Here is a 20,230-nt window from a genome sequence, read left to right on the forward strand (position 1 = left end):
ACAGTTGTTATCCATTTGTTTGATGTGTTTGAGCTTTGGATTTTGCCATTTGATAAGCGACTTTCCGTTTTGAATTTTCCTCGGAGTTCTTTTGTGATTTTACTTCATACTTAAATGTTAAATGAGAAAATAACAATTATTTTCAATTAGAACGAAAAAGGAATACAATTTGGATTTTATTACCATCGTTGTTTTCTACAATTTGCATACCTAAACTGTAATTGTCGAAATAATATTGTATACATGATTGGGCTGAATTTTAACAAGAGGCTGAATCGGTAAAAAAATATCCCATTTTGATTTTTTTTCTTTATTGCAATCACTTATGCTTGCTTATTTGTAGATCTTATTTTGTGGCATTTTTGTAGGTCTTTAATGATGATATGCATTTAATATTTAGTTTCTACCTCCATAAAAGTTTTTGAAATTAAATAAAACGTCATTTTATGGCAATAAATACTATAACGAGTGTAATAATATTGCCATGTTGACTTCTTGTAGATTATATTTGGCTGATATGTTTTGATTTTTAAATATTCTCTCCGACAAAAATGCAAAAATGGATTAAATCATTATCCAGGGGAGATAACACCAAAAATGAGAATTAGTCTTTAATGGGCAATAACTCCTATAAGGAGTCAATTCATTCATGATAACTTATTTGTAGATCATATTTTGTGAAACATTTTTACTTTCAAAGTTTCTCTCTGTCTATAGTTTTGTAGAACTTATTTTTCTGGCTATTTTGACTTGAAAATTTCTCTCTTTATGTTACATCTTTCAAGATAATTACCCAAAACTATTAAATTTGGTAATAATTGTCCTTTTTTCTCAAAATCCTGAAGGAGATAGACATCGACATACTGTTAATTTTTACCCTGTCAGATTTGCACTAATTGCTTTTAATTTTTAGATATAACTTAAAATTAGCATTTCATTCCTGTTGGATTTTAACATATGTTTAAGTAACAGTTGCCATAATTGTGGATGGATCAAATTCCCATCTTTTAAACAAGATACAGTAAGGAACATGCAGATCAAGTAGTTTTGTAGATTTTATTGAAAATTAACGATCATGGACGATAGACAACAGATAATAGGTGATGGCAAAATTTCGCATGACTTTTAGGAATGGTGAGCTAAAAATACAATTCAACAAATGACATAACACTATTTTATTAGAACCATCCACACTTTCACTTTGGAAATGTCTTTTGCATAATCTACTTTAAAAAGTCAAAGCGGATACCAAGGATCACTGAAATACATACGTAGAAGACCAATACACATATATATGCATGAGACCTGCATCACTCACCTAGCATTTTTGCATAAAATTGATACAATGGAGGAAGAATATTTGTGTTTGATAGAAAGTGTTGGTCAAAAACTTTCAATGATGATAACCTTCGCTGGACAAACAGAAAAAAAAATGTTTTAAGGCTTTGTTTTGTGTTAAAATGACAAGTCAACTCAAACAAAAACAAAAAAACACACGAAAGAAACCATAAATAATTGTCCATTTGACACCCTGCCCCTTCAACAAATAAATTTGAATCTGTTGTCATCACAGCTTTATGCTAAAGTACTATAAACAAACACGTTAACCTGATATGAGACTAAAGATTTGAAAAAAGACAGACACACAGTCCAGAAATCAACAAACCTGACAATATCCTAGTTAAGGCATAAATAGTAAGCAATAATTTTATACTCCACTTACAAACAGGCAACTGAAATTTTTAGTAATTGTATGAAACTTTGATTAACATCTAACAAGAACAAAGTAACTGATAGTTTTAATTGAGATTATACAGCCCTTATAATGAAGACAAAAGTCTTAGTAGTATTTTTATTTGCACAATACAATCAGAATACTAGTAATATACAGTAAACAATACAAAATATTGCACACACAATACCAAATGCAAGAAGCATTTATGTGGTTGAGATAAACACTTACAATTGTTGAACAAGTTGAACATTTCAACCTAATTTATTCACTAATATTTCAGCTCAACTACAGTGTTTGGTCATTTTTCTATTAACCTAGGGTTAGTTAACACTATATTGTAGGCAAGTGAGATTAAATAGAAAGTTTCATCCCTCCCTTTCTTGCTTTTTTGGTATTTCATCTCTCCACTAAATTATGGTTCCCTCACCTTTATCCCACTTTTCTCTCATCAATTTATATTTCCATGATTCTACTCAATATCAAAATATTTACTTAAGACAGAAAAGCTTCAATCTAAATAGTAACTTGGAATGATGTATATTATAATAGCACTATTAATATGATAATACATAATGTGAATTCAGAAATTATTGCGATGTTTTTATTACTGCAAAGAAATCAACATGGTTATAATCTCAATAATTTAAACTCGCATTTAGAAATCTAAATTTTTTACATGAATAAAACAGGATTTTACTCAATATGGCAAAGATAAAAATATTTACTTAAGATAGTAAAAGCTTCAATCTAAATAGTTACTTGGAATGATGTATATTATTATAGCACTATTAACATGATAATTACATAATGTGAACATCACCTTCAAATATTTATTTATTACTATACTGAACTTGCAGAAAATAAAGTTTAAAAATAAATAACATCTTTTTCTAATTGTTAAGGACAATAACAACAAAAAGGTTTACACTAAACAATGATAAAACAATTATAAACACATTTGTCCAATCTTGGTGTTTAACCACATGGTTGCCTCACGTGCATTCACCCAACATCATTTTGACCACACTTTTAAAGATCAATGAATCAACTAACATGATGCAGTAAATGTAAAAACAAGTGTGTTCATTTTTACACACAAAACATACAAATCAAGCTATTTTTTTCTAAGAGCTTTCTAACAATGCTAAACCTGCATTAATTTATCATTTACAGAAAAATGGATATGTATACACAGTAAGCTATATTATATTGATTACATTTTAACGAGTTTATTAACCAACTACCATACATTAATGATGACAGATGAATTTGTACTTCAAAACTGTAACCAGTTAGTCAGTCAGTCTTCAAGATGAACTTTGGAATCTACATGACTAAGCAGAATTTTACGAAAAATTGTAGTTACATTCTATTGGTCTGCTGAGAAGTTTTTACATGTCGGCTGGCAGGCCTGTAGTTGAGTGTAATAATGATAATGATATCTTTGAGTAAATATATACCACATTATCTAATATTTTATTAAGGATGATATTGAAGGAGTCACAATAATAAATAATGATATTAATTCTACAGTATTTACTACTAATGTCTCTTAGAGATTACTTGGAGGACTTTTCCAATGTTCTTCTATGCCCAATCAGTGACATGTATACATGTATCCTTTATCTGATACAACAAAATCACCATAATAAGTCTTTCTCCAAATCTCCCGAACTTTCTAATTGTTTTTGTTGTAACATTCTAATTTCAACTTTGACTGCTAAACAAATCATCCTTTCTTCATGAATTTTATTGCACAAATCAGCATTCTTTTTCTGAAATACAGATTGAAACTCAGTTAAACAATTTGAAAACTAAAATCGTACAATTCTGACAGAGGTTAATTTTGTCCATGGTAGTAATGTTGATTCTCAATTACATTAACATTATCAATTTGTCTGCATCATAATGATTGTCAGCTATTCCAAATTCCCTTTTTTCCAATCTATACAATTCTTTTTAAATCCCCCTGCACTTCTGTCTATGTTTGTTCTACAGATTCATAATGAAAAAAATATCATGTTTTTTCCCCTGACAAATTATGGACAGGATTATTGTATGTATAATACATGGTTCTAATAAATCTGACTAAACCCACAATTTTGAAAAAAAGAATTTCATGTGTTAGAAATTTGTAAAAGCAACACAAAGGTTCCCACATGCAGCACAGAATCTTCTTATTGTGAAGATCACCTGAAATCAGTTCTAGGTGTGCTAGTGTTGTCAGTCTTATTTTTTTTTAAGAAGTGTTTTATAGACCTGACTAGTGTTTTTAGACCTGATTAGTGTTGGTTTTTGTTTTTATTTTTTCCATGTCCTCTGGTATCTTCTGCTTCTTTTATTCATCATGATTGATTTAACCAATGAGATGAAATTTTAATTTCTCCACTCTCAACAGTTAAATTTTAATTATTTACAGTCCTCGGCAAGCCTCACGCTTGAAATAATAAAATTTAAGTGTATTGAGTAGAGAAATATTGTGACACACTAGTTACTGTGGTGGAATCTATGTATAAACAATTACATTAAATATTAAAACACATGTGAACAATACAGATATAAAGTATTGAATTACAGACTGACCAGTAGGAGTGACCCTCACATTTATAATTTATATAAATCTACATTCTTTTTCAAGAACAATAAAGTTACTTAAGCTCATTAATTGTTGAAGAAATTTATATATATTTGGACAAAAGGTACAATAGTTAGGTAACAATCTCTTTCTGTCTTGATGAAGAACATAACATAGAACTATTCTAAATATTTAGGATGATAGAGAATAGACATGTGATTATAAATATCAACAGATAAGATTGATAAAATAAGTAAACTGTTGACACAGAGATATGTCTGGCCTGACGGCATCAAACTCAGAAAAAGGCAATCTGATGGACTATGCTATGCTAATTAGTTCATTATCACTGGACTATGAACTAGTGGGCGGGGCTTAGAAACGGTTGACAAACTAAGATGTACAGACAGTAATGTAACTTTATAGAAAATTTTGTTGTCTATTGTAAGTAGTTTCTATCAAACTAACTTAAGCAGAAACTTTTTAATTGAAAGTCACCTGACAATGACATACAGGAACAGGGACTCAAAATACTGATAGCAATGCAACTTCATACAAAATATCATTGATCTATAACAAGTAGTTCCTATCAAACAAACTAAGCAGAAAACTTTATAATTGTTGATGACAACAATGAACCTGATGATGCCATTGCCTGAAAAGCAATGATCTAGAACTAAAATTGTGGCCTAATGCTAGTCAACCAGTTACTACTTTGACCTTGACCTTGATCTGGTCACCTCAAATCAATTGACTTGTTCCTCATCAAATGGACTATTATCAAACTTAATTTGGTATTCAAAATTTGGTTCAGAGATAACTACCAGAACCCAAACATTTTGCACAAATTATAATCTATTACTAGCTGCTGTGACCTTGTCTTTGATCTTTTGACAGTAAGTTCAAGTTAACGTAAGAGTTAATTATCAAACCAAGAATGGTAAAGATATAGGTTATGGCTTAATTTAATGTAACCACCCTGCTTATTATGAATAAACATTACAAAACAAATAATATTTAAAGTAAAGTACATGCTAGATTTAATGATAATGTGAGTAACTGAGTTATGTAATGATGACTCGTTACCTTTGTCACATATATCAGTTTTACATGAATTCTACAACAAACAATTAGTTTCTTTTATCATTCAATATTCTACCTTCTATACATTTAAGAGATATTATTCGCAAGTGTAGAAGTCTATATAAAAAAAGAAGATGTGGTATGATTGCCAATGAGACAACTCTTCGCAAGAGATCAAATGACACAGAAATTAACAACTATAGGTCACCATACAGCCTTCAACAACGAGCAAAGCCAATACCGCATAGTCAGGTAAAAATGTCCCGAAATGATAAATGTAAAACATTTCAAACAAGAAAACTAACGGCCTAAGTTATGAAAAAAAATGAACGAAAAACAAATATGTAACACAGCAACAAACAACAACCATTGAATTACAAGCTCCAGAATGTGGGGGGTTAAACATGTTAGCACGATCCAAACCCTCCCCTAACCTGTGAATCTGGTGTAACAGTACAACATAAGAAACCTGATATAGGGTATATCACCATATGTTGCCCATATTTCATGCAAGGGCAAAATTAAGTAAGTAGATTTGGGTACAGTTAGGGATTTTTCTTTTTCAAATTTTGTCTTTAAAATGTGCAGATGCATGATACTTGTTTGGGTATTTAATAGGGTGATATCTAAGGAATCTGTATCTGTATGCATACGTTGAAGACACCAATTCTGGCTTTTACTCAACGGGGAATTAATTGAAATTTGTTTGCTTGCCTGAAAGAATTCTGCTACAACAATCAGAGTAATGATTTTATACATTCAATAATGCATTATGCATTATGCAAAAAAAAACATATAAAGAGCTGAGCCCGCACAGTGGTACCCATTGACACAAAACATGAATAATTTAGCATGATTAAGGCTTCATCATGTTTAACTAAATTTGTGGCCTTGATTTTTAAACCAATAAAATTTTATAATAGTCCAAAGTGTGAAAAATGGACAGTTTTTGACAAATTTTCATCGAATAAAGTTCCATATTTACTCCCCAATTTCATATCAGAAATTTATAAAAAATAAAAGGGAGCTTATTTCAATAGATATAATAGTGTCACCAAAGTTTCAGCGGATTTTTCATTAAAAAACAAAAACAAGAAAATCCCTTCCTTTTTATGAATTAAGTCTTAATACTGTAAAACGGGAAATTTTCCCGCCGTCTTTATTTCGCGATTTGCCAAGTCAATCTAGATTCACGTCGTTTTAAATTCGTGTTTTTCCGATGTCCCGAAAAATATCTCTAAATTTTAAAACTGCACATTTGTTTGTGTACCGTAAATATTATACTCGTATGTCGGTAGTAACTTAATCTGATATCAATCAATAAATTGTTTGGACGAGTGAATAGTTTTCATTTGTAAATAAAAATAAAATCTAAATTCATTAGGTGTTTCTTAAGCTATCTTAGTAGAAAGATGTATAAATTTCTGATTAAAACTTCATCACCGAGGCCTCCCTTACTTCCGAAAACGGACAATCCTGCATTTCAAAGTGCAAATACAGAAGTTCAAAATATCTTGGTAGATAATTCACCTGTTGGTAAAGGTGGCACAAAATGTAAGCGGGGAAATTACAATAATTATTCACCAGAGGTTCGTGCTAAAATGGCAAAATATGCTATTGAAAAAGGTGTTCAAAATACTGCAAGGAAATTTACAACTGATCTTGGAAGTCCTGTGAATCAATCAATATTCGGAGCATAAAGTCTTCATATATGAGACGTGGATTACATAAACAATTTGAAAATGCAGCCGAACTTCCTAAAAAAGATGGTGGTAGACCTCTTCTTCTTGGGAAGTACGATGCAGAATTGTTGGATTATATAAAAAGCATGCGAGCATTCTGTGGGATAGTTAATAATCAACTAGTTATTTCGTCTGCTAAAGGAATACTCAAATATCATGATTCTGAACTTTTAGAAACCTTAGATTTAACGAAAACTTGGGCTGAATCTGTGTTACATCGTTTGAGATATACAAAACGTAAGGGAACGAAAGCAGCAAGGTCCCAACCAGAAGACTTCGAAAAAACAAAACAGGATTACATTCATAGAATTGAAAAATGTGTTGGGGAAAATAAAATTCCAGATGATTTAATTTTCAATTGGGACCAAACTGGTGTAAATCTTATTCCCGGTGGTGACTGGACAATGGACGCTAAAGGCAGTAAGCAGGTCTATATTGTTGGCATAAATGATAAACGTCAAATCACTGCGTTGTTAACAATATCTAAGTCTGGTGTTCTTCTTCCTCCACAGATTATTTATGCCGGGACAACTGAACAATGTCATCCAAAATATGGGTTTCCTAAGTCATGGAATATTTACCATTCAGAAAATCATTGGAGCAATACTGACACTATGTTGCATTACATAGAACATTTGCTTGTGCCGTATGTAACGGATAAACGTGATGAACTTGATTTACCCTTAAAACAGCCTGCTTTAGCGATATTTGATGTGTTTAGTGCTCATAGACATGCATCCGTTTTAGATGCTCTACACAGAGCCAACATTAAAGTAGTGTATGTTCCAGCTGGATGTACAGACCAGTTACAGCCCCTTAATTTACGTGTCAACAAAGTGTATAAAGATATTTTAAGGACAAAGTTCCAAGATTGGTATGCAGACGAAGTGGCAAAATTTCTCAAAAAAAAGAAAAAACTTGATAAATGTGAAATTGACATGAGATTAAGCGTTATTAAACCACTGTACGCCAGCTGGCTAGTGAAAACACAAAAACAATTAGAAACAAAGAATGACCTTATTCGTAGCGCTTTCGAAGCCGCAGGGATAAAAGTTAATCAATAAATCCTTTGATCTATGTGACGGCTACAATGTGTTAATCGGTATTTATCCATTTACAGGTGTACTTTACCTAACTGTAATGTGTGTTGTTTTTATAACAATTTTATCAGTGACTTGAGATAATTTTTAATCCATTTGTCATTATTATTAATAAATATTTTATTACCAAATGTCTTTGTATAAAAACTTTTAGAATCAAAGGTAAAGTAGTGTCCAGTAAAAAGTTGTTGGTATACATTTGTCGTCGACATATACTTTTTTCCGATCATGTGCTTTGAGTAGATTTTGTTTAATGACTATAGGGCGATATAGGTTGGAAACACATCTTTTCCAGTTAAATATTTGCGGTAGTTTTATTTTTTCATACCAACTGCTACCGCGAAAATAGCAAAAAAATAAAACTTTTCCCCGGTTTACAGTACTCCAAAACATAAAATCAGATTTTTTTTTAAATCGAAATGGAACTTAAGTCAATACATATAAACATTGCACCAAAGTTTCATGAAAATTGCTCAAGCATTTTTTAGTTATATAGTTATATTTCCAGAACTTGGGAAATATAAAATCTAAAGGAGAGGATATCTTTTTTTTCCGTGTGCACATGATATGGTTCATTATGCAAGCCCTATTCAAATTTAATTGTTAGTCTAGTCACAGTTGCTACTCTGGTGATTCTTAATCAAGTTTAATCTTACATCAATATTTACCTTTATAAACCAGATATAGTAGCTTCATACCAATTCTTATCACAAGTGTGGATCCAGTCAATTCAAAATGAGGGGGGTCCAACCGTATGTGTCCCTATACATGCATTAGTTGTCAAACAAAAAGGGGATGGTTAAAAAAATATGTCTTTTTACAAAAACATGAGTTGTCAAACTAAAATAAAATCCTTGTACATATTTAAATACTAACCTCTAGCGATTCATTGTCCTCTAACAGATCATTGAGTATTTCTTGTAGATCTTCCTCATCCTCGTCCTCGTCAGAGCTGGAGTCTGAGGTAGAGCTGTACTCCTCCAGGTCTGAGTCTTGACGTAGATATTGTAACTCAGTAATCTCCTGTTGTAATCTATCTATCTCATTCTTCTCCGTCTCTATCTTAGTTCTGAGTTCTCCCTCTGTAATATATAACATTGTATTAATAAGAGTCTGAGGAAGAGCTGTATTCCTCCAGGTCTGAGTCTTGACGTAGATATTGTAACTCAGTAATCTCCTGTTGTAATCTATCTATCTCATTCTTCTCCGTCTCTATCTTAGTTCTGAGTTCTCCCTCTGTAATATATAACATTGTATTAATAAGAGTCTGAGGAAGAGCTGTATTCCTCCAGGTCTGAGTCTTGACGTAGATTTTGTAACTCAGTAATCTCCTGTTGTAGTCTATCTATCTCGTTTTTCTCTGTCTCTATTTTGGTTCGGAGTTCTCCCTCTGTAAAACACAACATTGTTAAACGCTGATTATTTGATGTGAAATTTTATACGCAGGATTTTATAAGATTATCAAAAATTGATTTTTAAACAATATGTTATAAAATTATTAAGATACAAGTAAGGGTTAACAGGCATAATTTTTTATGGCACTACATGGATAAAACTAAATTATTTCAAATATCTGAAAAAACATAAAAAATAGAGTAGCTAACTTCCTTCATATAAAAATAAGGAGATGAAGTATGATTACCAAAGCGACAACTTTCCACCCCAGTTCAAATGAAGTGGATGTAAGCAATTATAGGCAACCCTCTGTAAAACATAACAAACTACTTGATGTGGATTTCTATGCAGATAAATATAAATAAACAGCAACAAAATGTTTCGATGATCAATGATGATAAAATAAATGTTTTAAATCAGTAATTTCAACTTTAAGACAGTACACTCTTTACCAAACTAGAGTCTCACATGAACTTGCACAGGAGTATTATGAGTAATAATATAATATCATCTTATACTTAAGGTGGTACCTAACACTTTCACTCAAATTAATTTGGCTCGTTTAATTTTCATAAAATTTTGACAAAGTATTTACTTTGACCCTTGAACAAAAATATAAAAATTTCAAAATTTGAACCAACCGTTTTATCAGAAAAATTACACTGGTTATATAGCAGTTTGACAAACACCAATTTTGATCATTGAGAAGCTTAATATTCCCTTAACACCACCATGTAATTAAAACGTTTAGCTGACTTTACAGAGTTATCTCCCTGAAGGGTTAGATACCACCTTAAGACATAGTTAGTTTGAACCGTGGCATGGTCAAACCAAAGACTCTAAAGTTGACATTTACTGCTTCTCTGCTAAAACATTGGACATGAAGGAGTCAGATGAAAGAAGGTTGACTTGGAGTCAGAATAATGTGTGACATGTTTTCCTTTAGACGGTTACCTTGTTAATAAGCACACACATTACAAATTTCACTCAGTGTGTCAGTCTAGTACAAAACAAGGCTTATATTCATATTACAATAGCATGTTCTGGTCCTGAATATGTATTTAATTTGTCGTAGGTCATTAAGCAGCCATCATCATCTGATAAGTATATTGCCAAACTCACTTGAGATACTAAGGGATAATAAGAGCTTGTGGTACTGATTTTTTTAATCAGAAAACTGAAAATGGTCTTCAAAATGTCTTTTTCAAGTTTCAAATTCCATTAACTAGGGTTGCTGTCTAATAAATGATCACTCAATAACTTTATATCTAGAAAAACATATGGGGTATCCAGCCATGACACAAAATCAGTATATGCACAGCAAAAAACACACAAAAAGCAAAGGAACAGCGCTTTTATTGCTGTTCTTCATCTCAATGTCACAGTGAGGCCTTCAACACGGGGAGTAAAAAAACTCTCACCTCACTGTAAGTCTAAGACAGCCCTTAGCAACGGCTTGAGCAGAATTCTTTGTAAAAATAATTTTGATAGATTTTGTAAGATGCAACACCACGAAATCATGCCCAGTAGAGAGAACGTACTGGAAAGTAGTACATATATCACTAAATTGGCCCCTTTTTGGCCCCTTTTTGGCCCCTAATTCCTAAAATGTTGGGACCATAGACCTCAAAATCAATCCCAACCTTCCTTTTGTGGTCATAAAACTTGTGTTTAAATTTCATAGATTTCTATTCATATACTTATACTAAAGTTATTGTGCGAAAACCAAATGTCTTCGGACGACGACAACGTGATATCAATTTATGACCACAAAATTTTTGGCGGTCACATAAAAACAATATAGTCCTTACACATAGGTGTAGAGACATACACAGTATGAATAAAAGAGAACATTACCAATAGCTATGAGTTCTTCCTCTTCTAATTTTACTCTGTGTTCTTCTTCTTGTAGTTCAATCAATTCTTCATCGTCCTCCAAAAACACAGCTAAAGAAAGTAAATATACTTTAGGTAGATGGGGGTATAAATTAAAAGTGATAGATATTTTCTATACTAGCTATGCTAAAATGAGGTTCATATCATACTATTTCAAAAATATAATAAAGAGTATGGGTCACCAAGGTTTTTTTTTCTGGCTACAGGATGTGCATACTGTGAAAGTACTTTTATTCCTTGGTATCAATTTTCCTGGATTGAGCAAACGTTGTGGGTCCTTAAATTCAGTGGATTTGAGTTTTCTTTAAAAAAAATTCAGGTGAAGAATCAGAAACAAAGATTCTTGAAAATAATAATATGGTGTTCATTTTCACTTTCATGTTCGTCTTTTATTTCTGACAACATTCATGAAATTTTAAATATCTTAATTTGCTTTAAGAAATAAGCTGATTCATCTCTAAATACAAATTGTCTCATTGAAGGAAATTACAAAGTAAACATTTTCATTGTTGTGTAATCAGACTTGGTGACACTAATTAACCTGAGATCAAATGATAAACAGATTAACGATCATCATTAATTAGGCCATAAACATGCCATCAAAAGAAAAAGGTTGCATAAAAAATGCTACAAATGTACTTTGAAGTATGAAATAAAAAAGAAGGCCCAATATGAAATTATTTTTTTTTTTAGAGCCAGAATTATGAGGAGATAAAATGAACACTTTATCGTCATATATCTTCACCAGAAGTTTGACTTAAATCATTCAAAACTAATTTTTCATGAGAATTTAAAAGTTAAAAGTCGTACAACTTAGGATATTAAAGATTAAAATCCAACTGAAGTTGTACATGTTTGCTTCACTGGTGCTACCCCACTACATATAGTTGATAGTGTGTGTGCTGATATTCAATGTTTTCTCTAGTTTATATGCCCGTATCAATGTAGTCAAACCTACATGGGGTCTCTCCATGTCTTAATATGGACAACAGTTGTTATATTACATTGGATATCTAAATTCGTGGATAAATAAAGCCTTTCACGAAAATTATGAAAATTGGTACCCCACAATTGGCCGTTTCAGAATCTAAAGCATCATGGGTAATTTCATTGTTCGTACCCCCGAAATGAAAATAACGTCATGTCATTGGTTGAATTTCCATTGTTTATGACAGTTTTAACCAATCAGGACATTTTGGTGTACACTTTTGAAAATATCACCCAGGATGCATTAGATTCTGTAACGGCGAATTAAAAGTACTTTCACAGTCATCATTGTCAGATTTTGTATGTTCTAAACTATACATGGAAAAAGCACTTGTGTTAACAATAGATTATAAAGCAAAATAGGAAATTACCTCTGTTAATTTGCTTTCAAAAAATAAACGAACAAATTAAGAGTATAAAAATAAGTAGGTGTGGTATGATTATCAATGAGACAACTATCCACCAAAGTTCAAGTGGATGTTAGCAACTAAAGGCAACTGTGCACATGCTGAAATTTCTCACCATATTTACTGATCATGATTAAGATGAGATAAACCTTACTAGACAAACATGTACACATTACAATCATTTCATGCACCTAATGTAGATACACCTATAGCTATATTACTAATGGTATCTTAACAAGCATTCTGAGAGTATTGCATGGCAATACATAGTCCCCTACCAGTTAAAAATTTATTGTACTGGAACAAAATGCTAACTTGATCCATAACTTGCCATGGTGTAAACTATATAACAAATATCAAGTCAATATCTTCAAGAATGATGAAAAAAAGTGTGGAAAACAGATTATTTAAGTGATTTTTCTAAGTCCAAGGACCATAACTCTGCACAAAATTATCTGTCGGAACAAAATTCGAACTTGACATGATCAAACAATATACCAAATATCAAATCAATATTTTCAAGCACGAAGAAAAAGTGTGGAAAACTGATTTGCCGGACTGACGGATGGACAGACAGACAGAGGGACAGAGTGCAAACCAAAGTCTCCTTCGACTTCGTCGGTAGGGTACTAAAAACCAAACAAACAAGGAAAACTCAATGCTAAACAATAAACCATGACAATGAGGTCAAGATAAGATGCCTTTTTGTGCTGATGCGGCATAAAGCATTCGCCAATCAATCAATCAATCAAGATAAGATGAAGCATGCAAGACAAACATGTACACATTACAATCAATCCATACCCAAAATTCGTTACTGTAAATTTAGAAATTATTGCATGCATTTATCATTGAAAATTTTGAAGAATTGGAAAAAATGTGAGATAACTTATTACGATTTCAGGAAAGGTTGAATAGATATGTGTATCAGATATCATAATGCAAGTTCTTATTATTAAGATACTTACTTAGTCAGATAATATGCGTTAACAAAAACCTTGCAATAATTTGTGAATTTAGTTATCTATTGCTTAAAGTATCTGAGAGAAAGGCCTAACCATAAAAATTAAACATTGACCAATGACTTGAAAGAACAATCACAATTAAACATTGACCAATGACTTGAAAGAACCATCACAATTAAACATTGACCAATGACTTGAAAGAACCATGAAAATTAAACATTGACCAATGACTTGAAAGAACCATAAAAATTAAACATTGACCAATGACTTGAAAGAACCATGAAAATTAAACATTGACCAATGACTTGAAAGAACCATCAAAATTAAACATTGACCAATGACTTGAAAGAACCATCAAAATTAAACATTGACAATGACTTGAAAGAACCATCACAATTAAACATTGACCAATGACTTGAAAGAACCATCAAAATTAAACATTGACCAATGACTTGAAAGAACCATCAAAATTAAACATTGACAATGACTTGAAAGAACCATGACAATTAAACATTGACCAATGACTTGAAAGAACCATGACAATTAAACATTGACCAATGACTTGAAAGAACCATGAAAATTAAACATTGACCAATGACTTGAAAGAACCAAAAAAATGCCTTCCAAACAGACATGAAAACCTTACAACTATTAATTTTTAACGCAAATATAGTTTGCCTTTTGTTTATAATTATTTAAGTATGTGAAAAACAGACCAAACCATGAAATATCAACATTTACCAAAGAACATAGAACAAGTGAGAGGTTTAGCTATATATAACACCAGGTTTAACCCACTATTTTCTTTGGAAAATATGTGTACCAACTCAGGAATATTTCACTTGTTTTCACTTGTGTTGATTGATAGATTTTGATTTAGTCAGTGATTTGTTCTTCCCCTGTTTTGAATTTGCCTTGGAGTTCAGTATTTTTGTTAAATGTTTTTTTATATAAAATTATAAATTGCTTGAACAATATAAAATCTATATCATACATACAGTCAGACTCCTGAACATTTATAAACTCGGCCACATCCTGTTCAGCAGTAGTGACTTGTTCAGTTAGGGACTGTTGTGGTAGATGAGATTCCACTTCATCCTGAACTTCCTCTTTAAGATCTTGAACTGCCTCAGTAGAATCTGTGACATCAGCATCAACTGAAAATGGAAAGAATAAATCAACTGATTATGGTGTGAAAAGTTAATAGGATACGGACCTGTGCTATATTTATAGGACTTTGGTCATGTCTAAACATCTCCAACTGGATAGGGGGTCTCATTGGGGGATTCCGATCCCGGATCCTGCTTACTGTTTTGTCAGATTCCCGTATCCCGCTTACACTGTACGTAAGCAATTCTCATTTTTTTGTCATTTCCCGGGTCCCGCAAGACCTCATTTCCCGTTTCACGCCACAATAGTTTGACTTTCACATGTCATGCTTACAAAAAATCGGCAATCCCGCGTCACGCTTAGACCCCAATGAGACCCACTGGATATGACTGTTTCTTAACAAAACTCAATCAAGCACGTAACCACTTTACTGCAGGACTAGAAGTCAAAAGAAAACAGGTAAGGTTAGTTTTTCTTTTTTGTATGGAGTATTGAATTTCCTACTACCAAAAAAAATTGATATGTGTTTATAAACCAGCCTTTTAGTGGTATACTGTAATGAGAGTATACTAAACTTCTTAGGAGGTAAACTTGATTGAAAACAAATCTAAACTAAAGTTGCTTTTTTTTTTAAAGAAATAATTGAGATATTTTTAAAGTAGTCAAATTTCATTAAAGTGCCAAAATTAAATGCAACAATAAAAGAAAAAAGAATTTAGATCTATAGTTTGTATATTTATGGTATCTGTGGTCCATTTATGCCTTGTGAAATACACCATTAACAGTAATTGAAGGAATAGTTTCTGTAGGATGATAAAATATTCAAATTTTAAAGTAAATTTGGATTTTATTAGATAAATACTTACCATCATAAATTCTGAGTGTAACCCCAATTGCGTCATAGGTCAGATGGAAAATCCCAACTAAAAATAAACGTACTCTCACTGGTCCGGACATATACCCCTGTTTGCCCATATTCTTCCATTCAATTTCCTCAAGACAGAAACATAAGGAAAGGGGATGAAGGGGAGGTGGGTGGGACCTATAATTTATGATGGTAAGTATTTATCTAATAAAATCCAAATTTACTTTAAAATTTGAATATTTTATAGCTATAAATACGTTACCATCATAAATTCTGAGTAACAGAATCTAACGTAAAGCTGAATCCCCTGTAACAGAAGAAACAGGAGGAAAGTTCAATCTTTGTGCTGAAACTATAGGTCCAAGAGAGTATAAACTTTCGGCAAAAGTAGCCATAGATTGGAGGTAGTGAGATATAAAAGAGTTCTCATTTCTCCAGAAACCTGCAGACAGTACCTCTTCTAAAGATGCACTGTTAAACAGAGCCCAGGATGTAGAGATACCCCTAACATCATGAGCTTTAACATTAAAACTATTTAAAAGTTCTGCCTTAGAAGAACCATAAGCTAAAGATATGCATTTGCATATCCAAGTAGAAATAGTTTTAACAGAAAGATCTGAGATTCCTTTTTTAATAGGAATAAAGAGTCTTGAGTTAGAAACAGAACGTAAACTACACGTTCTTTCCAGATAAATAGATAGGATTCTTACTGGACATAAAAGTACAGAAATAGAATCGCTAGGGAGTGCAGGAATCACAACTGGTTCTGCACCCTTATCTGGAATCTGATTCTTTGCCAAAAAAGCAGGATCCGTTAAAAGAGTAACAGAAGATTTATCCCTGTTAAATCGAAGGCAAGCATCAGAAATAGAGAAGGCATGGATTTCACTCCTTCTCCGTCCAGAAGCCAAAGCTAAAAGAAAACAGCATTTATAGGAAAGAAACCTTAAATCTATTGTTTCTGCTGGTTCAAAAGGAGGAAGTTTTAAAAAGGATAAAACTAGTCCAAGGTCCCACTTAGGAACTAAAGTTTTTTGTCTTGGTCTTTCAAGACTAAAACTACGAACCAAAAGAGAAATATGCTCATTGATTCCAAAATCTGGGCCACCAGAAATATGAATAGTTCTTGAGATAGCTGATCTATATCCCTTAATAGTAGAGGGACATAATCCTTTGGATTCAAAAAGAAAAACTAGAAAGTCTGCTAATTGTTGTACAGTGACTTGGAAAGGATCAATTTCCCGCTCACTACACCAATCTGAGAAGATTGACCATTTTGCATCATAGACAATGCTAGTGGAGTCTCCGACAGACTTTGTGAGATGCTTGGTTGCTCCTTCAGAAAAACCTCTCTTTCTGAGGCTAACCCTGAGAGAAGCCAGGCGTGTAGATGAAGTTTTTCTGGATTTTGATAAAGAACCTTGCCCTTGATTTGAGACAGAAGGTCTGGTCTCAGAGGTAGAACTAGAGGACAAGCACATGATAGGCGCAGAAGGTCTGGAAACCAAGACTGTTTTGGCCATGCTGGAGCAATAACTATGATCTTGCAATTTTCCCCTGCTATTTTCTGAAGTACTGGGGAGAGAAACCTGAAAGGAGGGAAGGCGTACCCGAACATTCCTTTCCAAGATAGGCTCATTGCGTCTACCGCAAAAGATTTTGGATCTGGAACCGGAGACACAAATGTTAGAAGTTTGTGATTGAGACTGGTCGCAAACAGATCTATCTGAGGTGACCCCCAATGAAGAGTCACAGCTTTGAAAACTACTTGAAGTAGTTCCCACTCCGTGTTTACTGGAGCAAGGGATCTGGATAGAGTGTCGGCTAGAATATTGAGGTGCCCCGCAATATGTCTCACCACTAGATGAACCTGGAGTTGAAAACACAGAAGGAGAATGTCTCTGGCTATCTGATAAAGAGAAGGTGAATGAGTTCCTCCCTGATTCTTGAGATAAGCTACAACTGTTGTGTTGTCCGTGGCCAGAATGACAGACTGATTCTTTAGAGACATTTGGAAATGATTCAGTGCAAACAGAACTGCTTTCATTTCCAATACATTGATATGCTCTTCCAAAAGATCTGGACTCCAGACTCCCGAGATTGTAAGCCCCTCCAGATATGCTCCCCAACCGAGGGTGGAGGCATCTGTGAATAATGTTAGACTGGGAACTTGAGGGGACAGACATAGGCCCCTCATTACATTTTCCCGTACTAACCACCATTGAAGGTGTGGAAATAAAGGCTGAGTGATTGGAATCAATGCTTCCCATTCTTGTGAAGCTGCAATCCATAACTTGTGCAGATAAAACTGAAGCGGACGAATGTGAAGTCGTCCCAATGGAATTACATCTGCCAGAGAGTTCAATAGACCCAGAAGTTGCAAGAATTGACGTGCTGTGACTGATTGAACCGTCAGGAATAAATGTATTTTCTGACATAGTTTTGTAAATTTCTCCTCTGGTGGGAGGACTAGGCCTACACTGGTTAGGAAATGTTCTCCCAGGAAAACAAAGTCTTGAGACTGAATTATCTCTGACTTTTTCCAAGAGATAAGGAAGCCTAGGGACAGAAAACAATTGATGACCAAGTCTGTCTGAACCCTCAATTTGATTGGGCAAAATTCCTTGAGAAGGGAATCGTCCAGATAGGAATGAATCTGAATAGACAGGGAATGTAGGTGAGCTATAGCTGCCTGCATGATTTTGGTAAAAGCCAAAGGGGCTGTAGACAGGCCAAAAGGGAGAGCCTTGAACTGGAAAACTTTGTTGTTCCAAACGAAGCGAAGGTATTTCCTGTAAGTTTTGGAAATGGGAATGTGGAAATACGCGTCTGAAAGATCCAGAGAAGTAGTCCACATTCCTGGAAGGATTGAAGCCCTGATGGATCTGTTTGTTTCCATTTTGAAGTGGGGAACAATAAGAAATTTGTTCAGAATAGATAGGTCTATGACTGGCCTCATTCCTCCAGTCTTCTTTGGAACCAGAAAAAGACGGGAATAAAATCCCGGAGACAGAGTTAAGATCGACACCTCCTCTATTGCAGCTTTTTGTAACATAGTGTCCACTTCTACTGATAGAAGTTGACACTTGACTGGGTCTTGTGTATGAGACAAACTTATTGGAACTGCAGATAGAGGAGGTGGGTTCTTGAACTTAAGTGTTAATCCCCCTCGAATTATTGACAGCACATAACAGTCTGAGGTAATTTTCTTCCGCTGATTTAGGAAAAAACTTAACCTCCCCCCTACTGGTATTGATTTTTGAGGAACTTGTTGTAAATTTTCCCCTGGGGAAGCTGTCAATAACGTACAAGGGGGCAAGAACCTAGGTACTAGACCCAGGTTTCTTGGAACCCTTAAAACCACCAGAAGGCTTACCTGAGCTTTTTCCTGAGTTATTGGGTTTGTTCTGCGGTTTGCCGTAGTTATTCTTCCTTTTCTTAGCAGAAGAAGGAGGACCACCTGAAGCAGAAGTACTATTAGAACTAGATGTAGCATTAACCGACCTCTTGCCATTAGTAACTTGTACACTAACTTTGACTGGAGGAGGGTTTTTTGCTGAGTTCCTCTTGAACCCGCTGTAAGGGTAAACCAAACATCTTGTCAGAGAGTGGAGATTTCAGTAAAGAATCTTTCAAAGGCTCAGCGATAGAAATGTTTTCAAGAAACTCTGCTCTTTTAGATAGGGTGCAATTAGCAATAGAACCCATTAAAAGCAACTGAGATGAACCTAAAGCTTTATCCAGTTGAAGTAAGAAGGATCGTACTTCTGTTGGAACAACCGAATCTTCGCTGTTAAGCAAATGTCCGGTTGCAGCTAGAAAATGTTCGGCTGTGCCAAGAACTTGAGAAGCACTACGAAGGAGATTCTCAGTCTTTGACCAAACAGGTTGAGTGAGACGAAGACCATCTACTGGCTTTTTTCCCAATAAAGATGACATAGATTTGTCTATACATCTACATCCTCCTCTATAGTCCATGCATCACTGAACTCTCTAGCCTGTATATCTTACCTGTAGATTCTGTTGATGGTTCCTTGCTTATCTCCCTTACATCTACATCCTCCTCTATATTTCCTGTGTCACTGTCTCCACTGAACTCTCTAGTCTGTATATCTTACCTGTAGATTCTGTTGATGGTTCCTGGCTTATCTCCCTTATATCTACATCCTCCTCTATAGTTCCTGCATCACTGTCTCCACTAAACTCTCTAGTCTGTATATCTTACCTGTAGATTCTGTTGATGGTTCCTGACTTATCTCCCTTACATCTACATCCTCCTCTATAGTTCCTGCATCACTGTCTACACTGAACTCTCTAGCCTGTATATGTTACCTGTAGATTCTGTTGATGGTTCCTGGCTTATCTCCCTT

The 20,230-nt window shown here is 33.7% G+C and overlaps 1 protein-coding gene across 3 annotated transcripts in view; it reads right to left on the minus strand.

Moving 5' to 3' along the window:
- Positions 1 to 1,838: 1,838 nt before the first annotated feature.
- Positions 1,839 to 20,230, minus strand: part of LOC143052833 (uncharacterized) — a 37,274-nt gene continuing 18,882 nt past the window's right edge. Inside the window, exons 12-15 of one of the 3 annotated variants that reach the window (XM_076225942.1) lie at positions 14,884 to 15,042; positions 11,488 to 11,577; positions 9,112 to 9,317; positions 1,839 to 3,510 (exon numbers count right to left, since the gene is read on the minus strand). In XM_076225942.1, the coding sequence (XP_076082057.1) occupies positions 3,376 to 3,510; positions 9,112 to 9,317; positions 11,488 to 11,577; positions 14,884 to 15,042 (590 nt within the window). In that variant the 3' untranslated portion in view covers positions 1,839 to 3,375. The other 2 variants (XM_076225939.1, XM_076225941.1) reach the window with 2 other exon arrangements.

Source organism: Mytilus galloprovincialis, chromosome 11 (assembly GCF_965363235.1).
Source record: "Mytilus galloprovincialis chromosome 11, xbMytGall1.hap1.1, whole genome shotgun sequence".
NCBI lineage: Eukaryota > Metazoa > Mollusca > Bivalvia > Mytilida > Mytilidae > Mytilus > Mytilus galloprovincialis.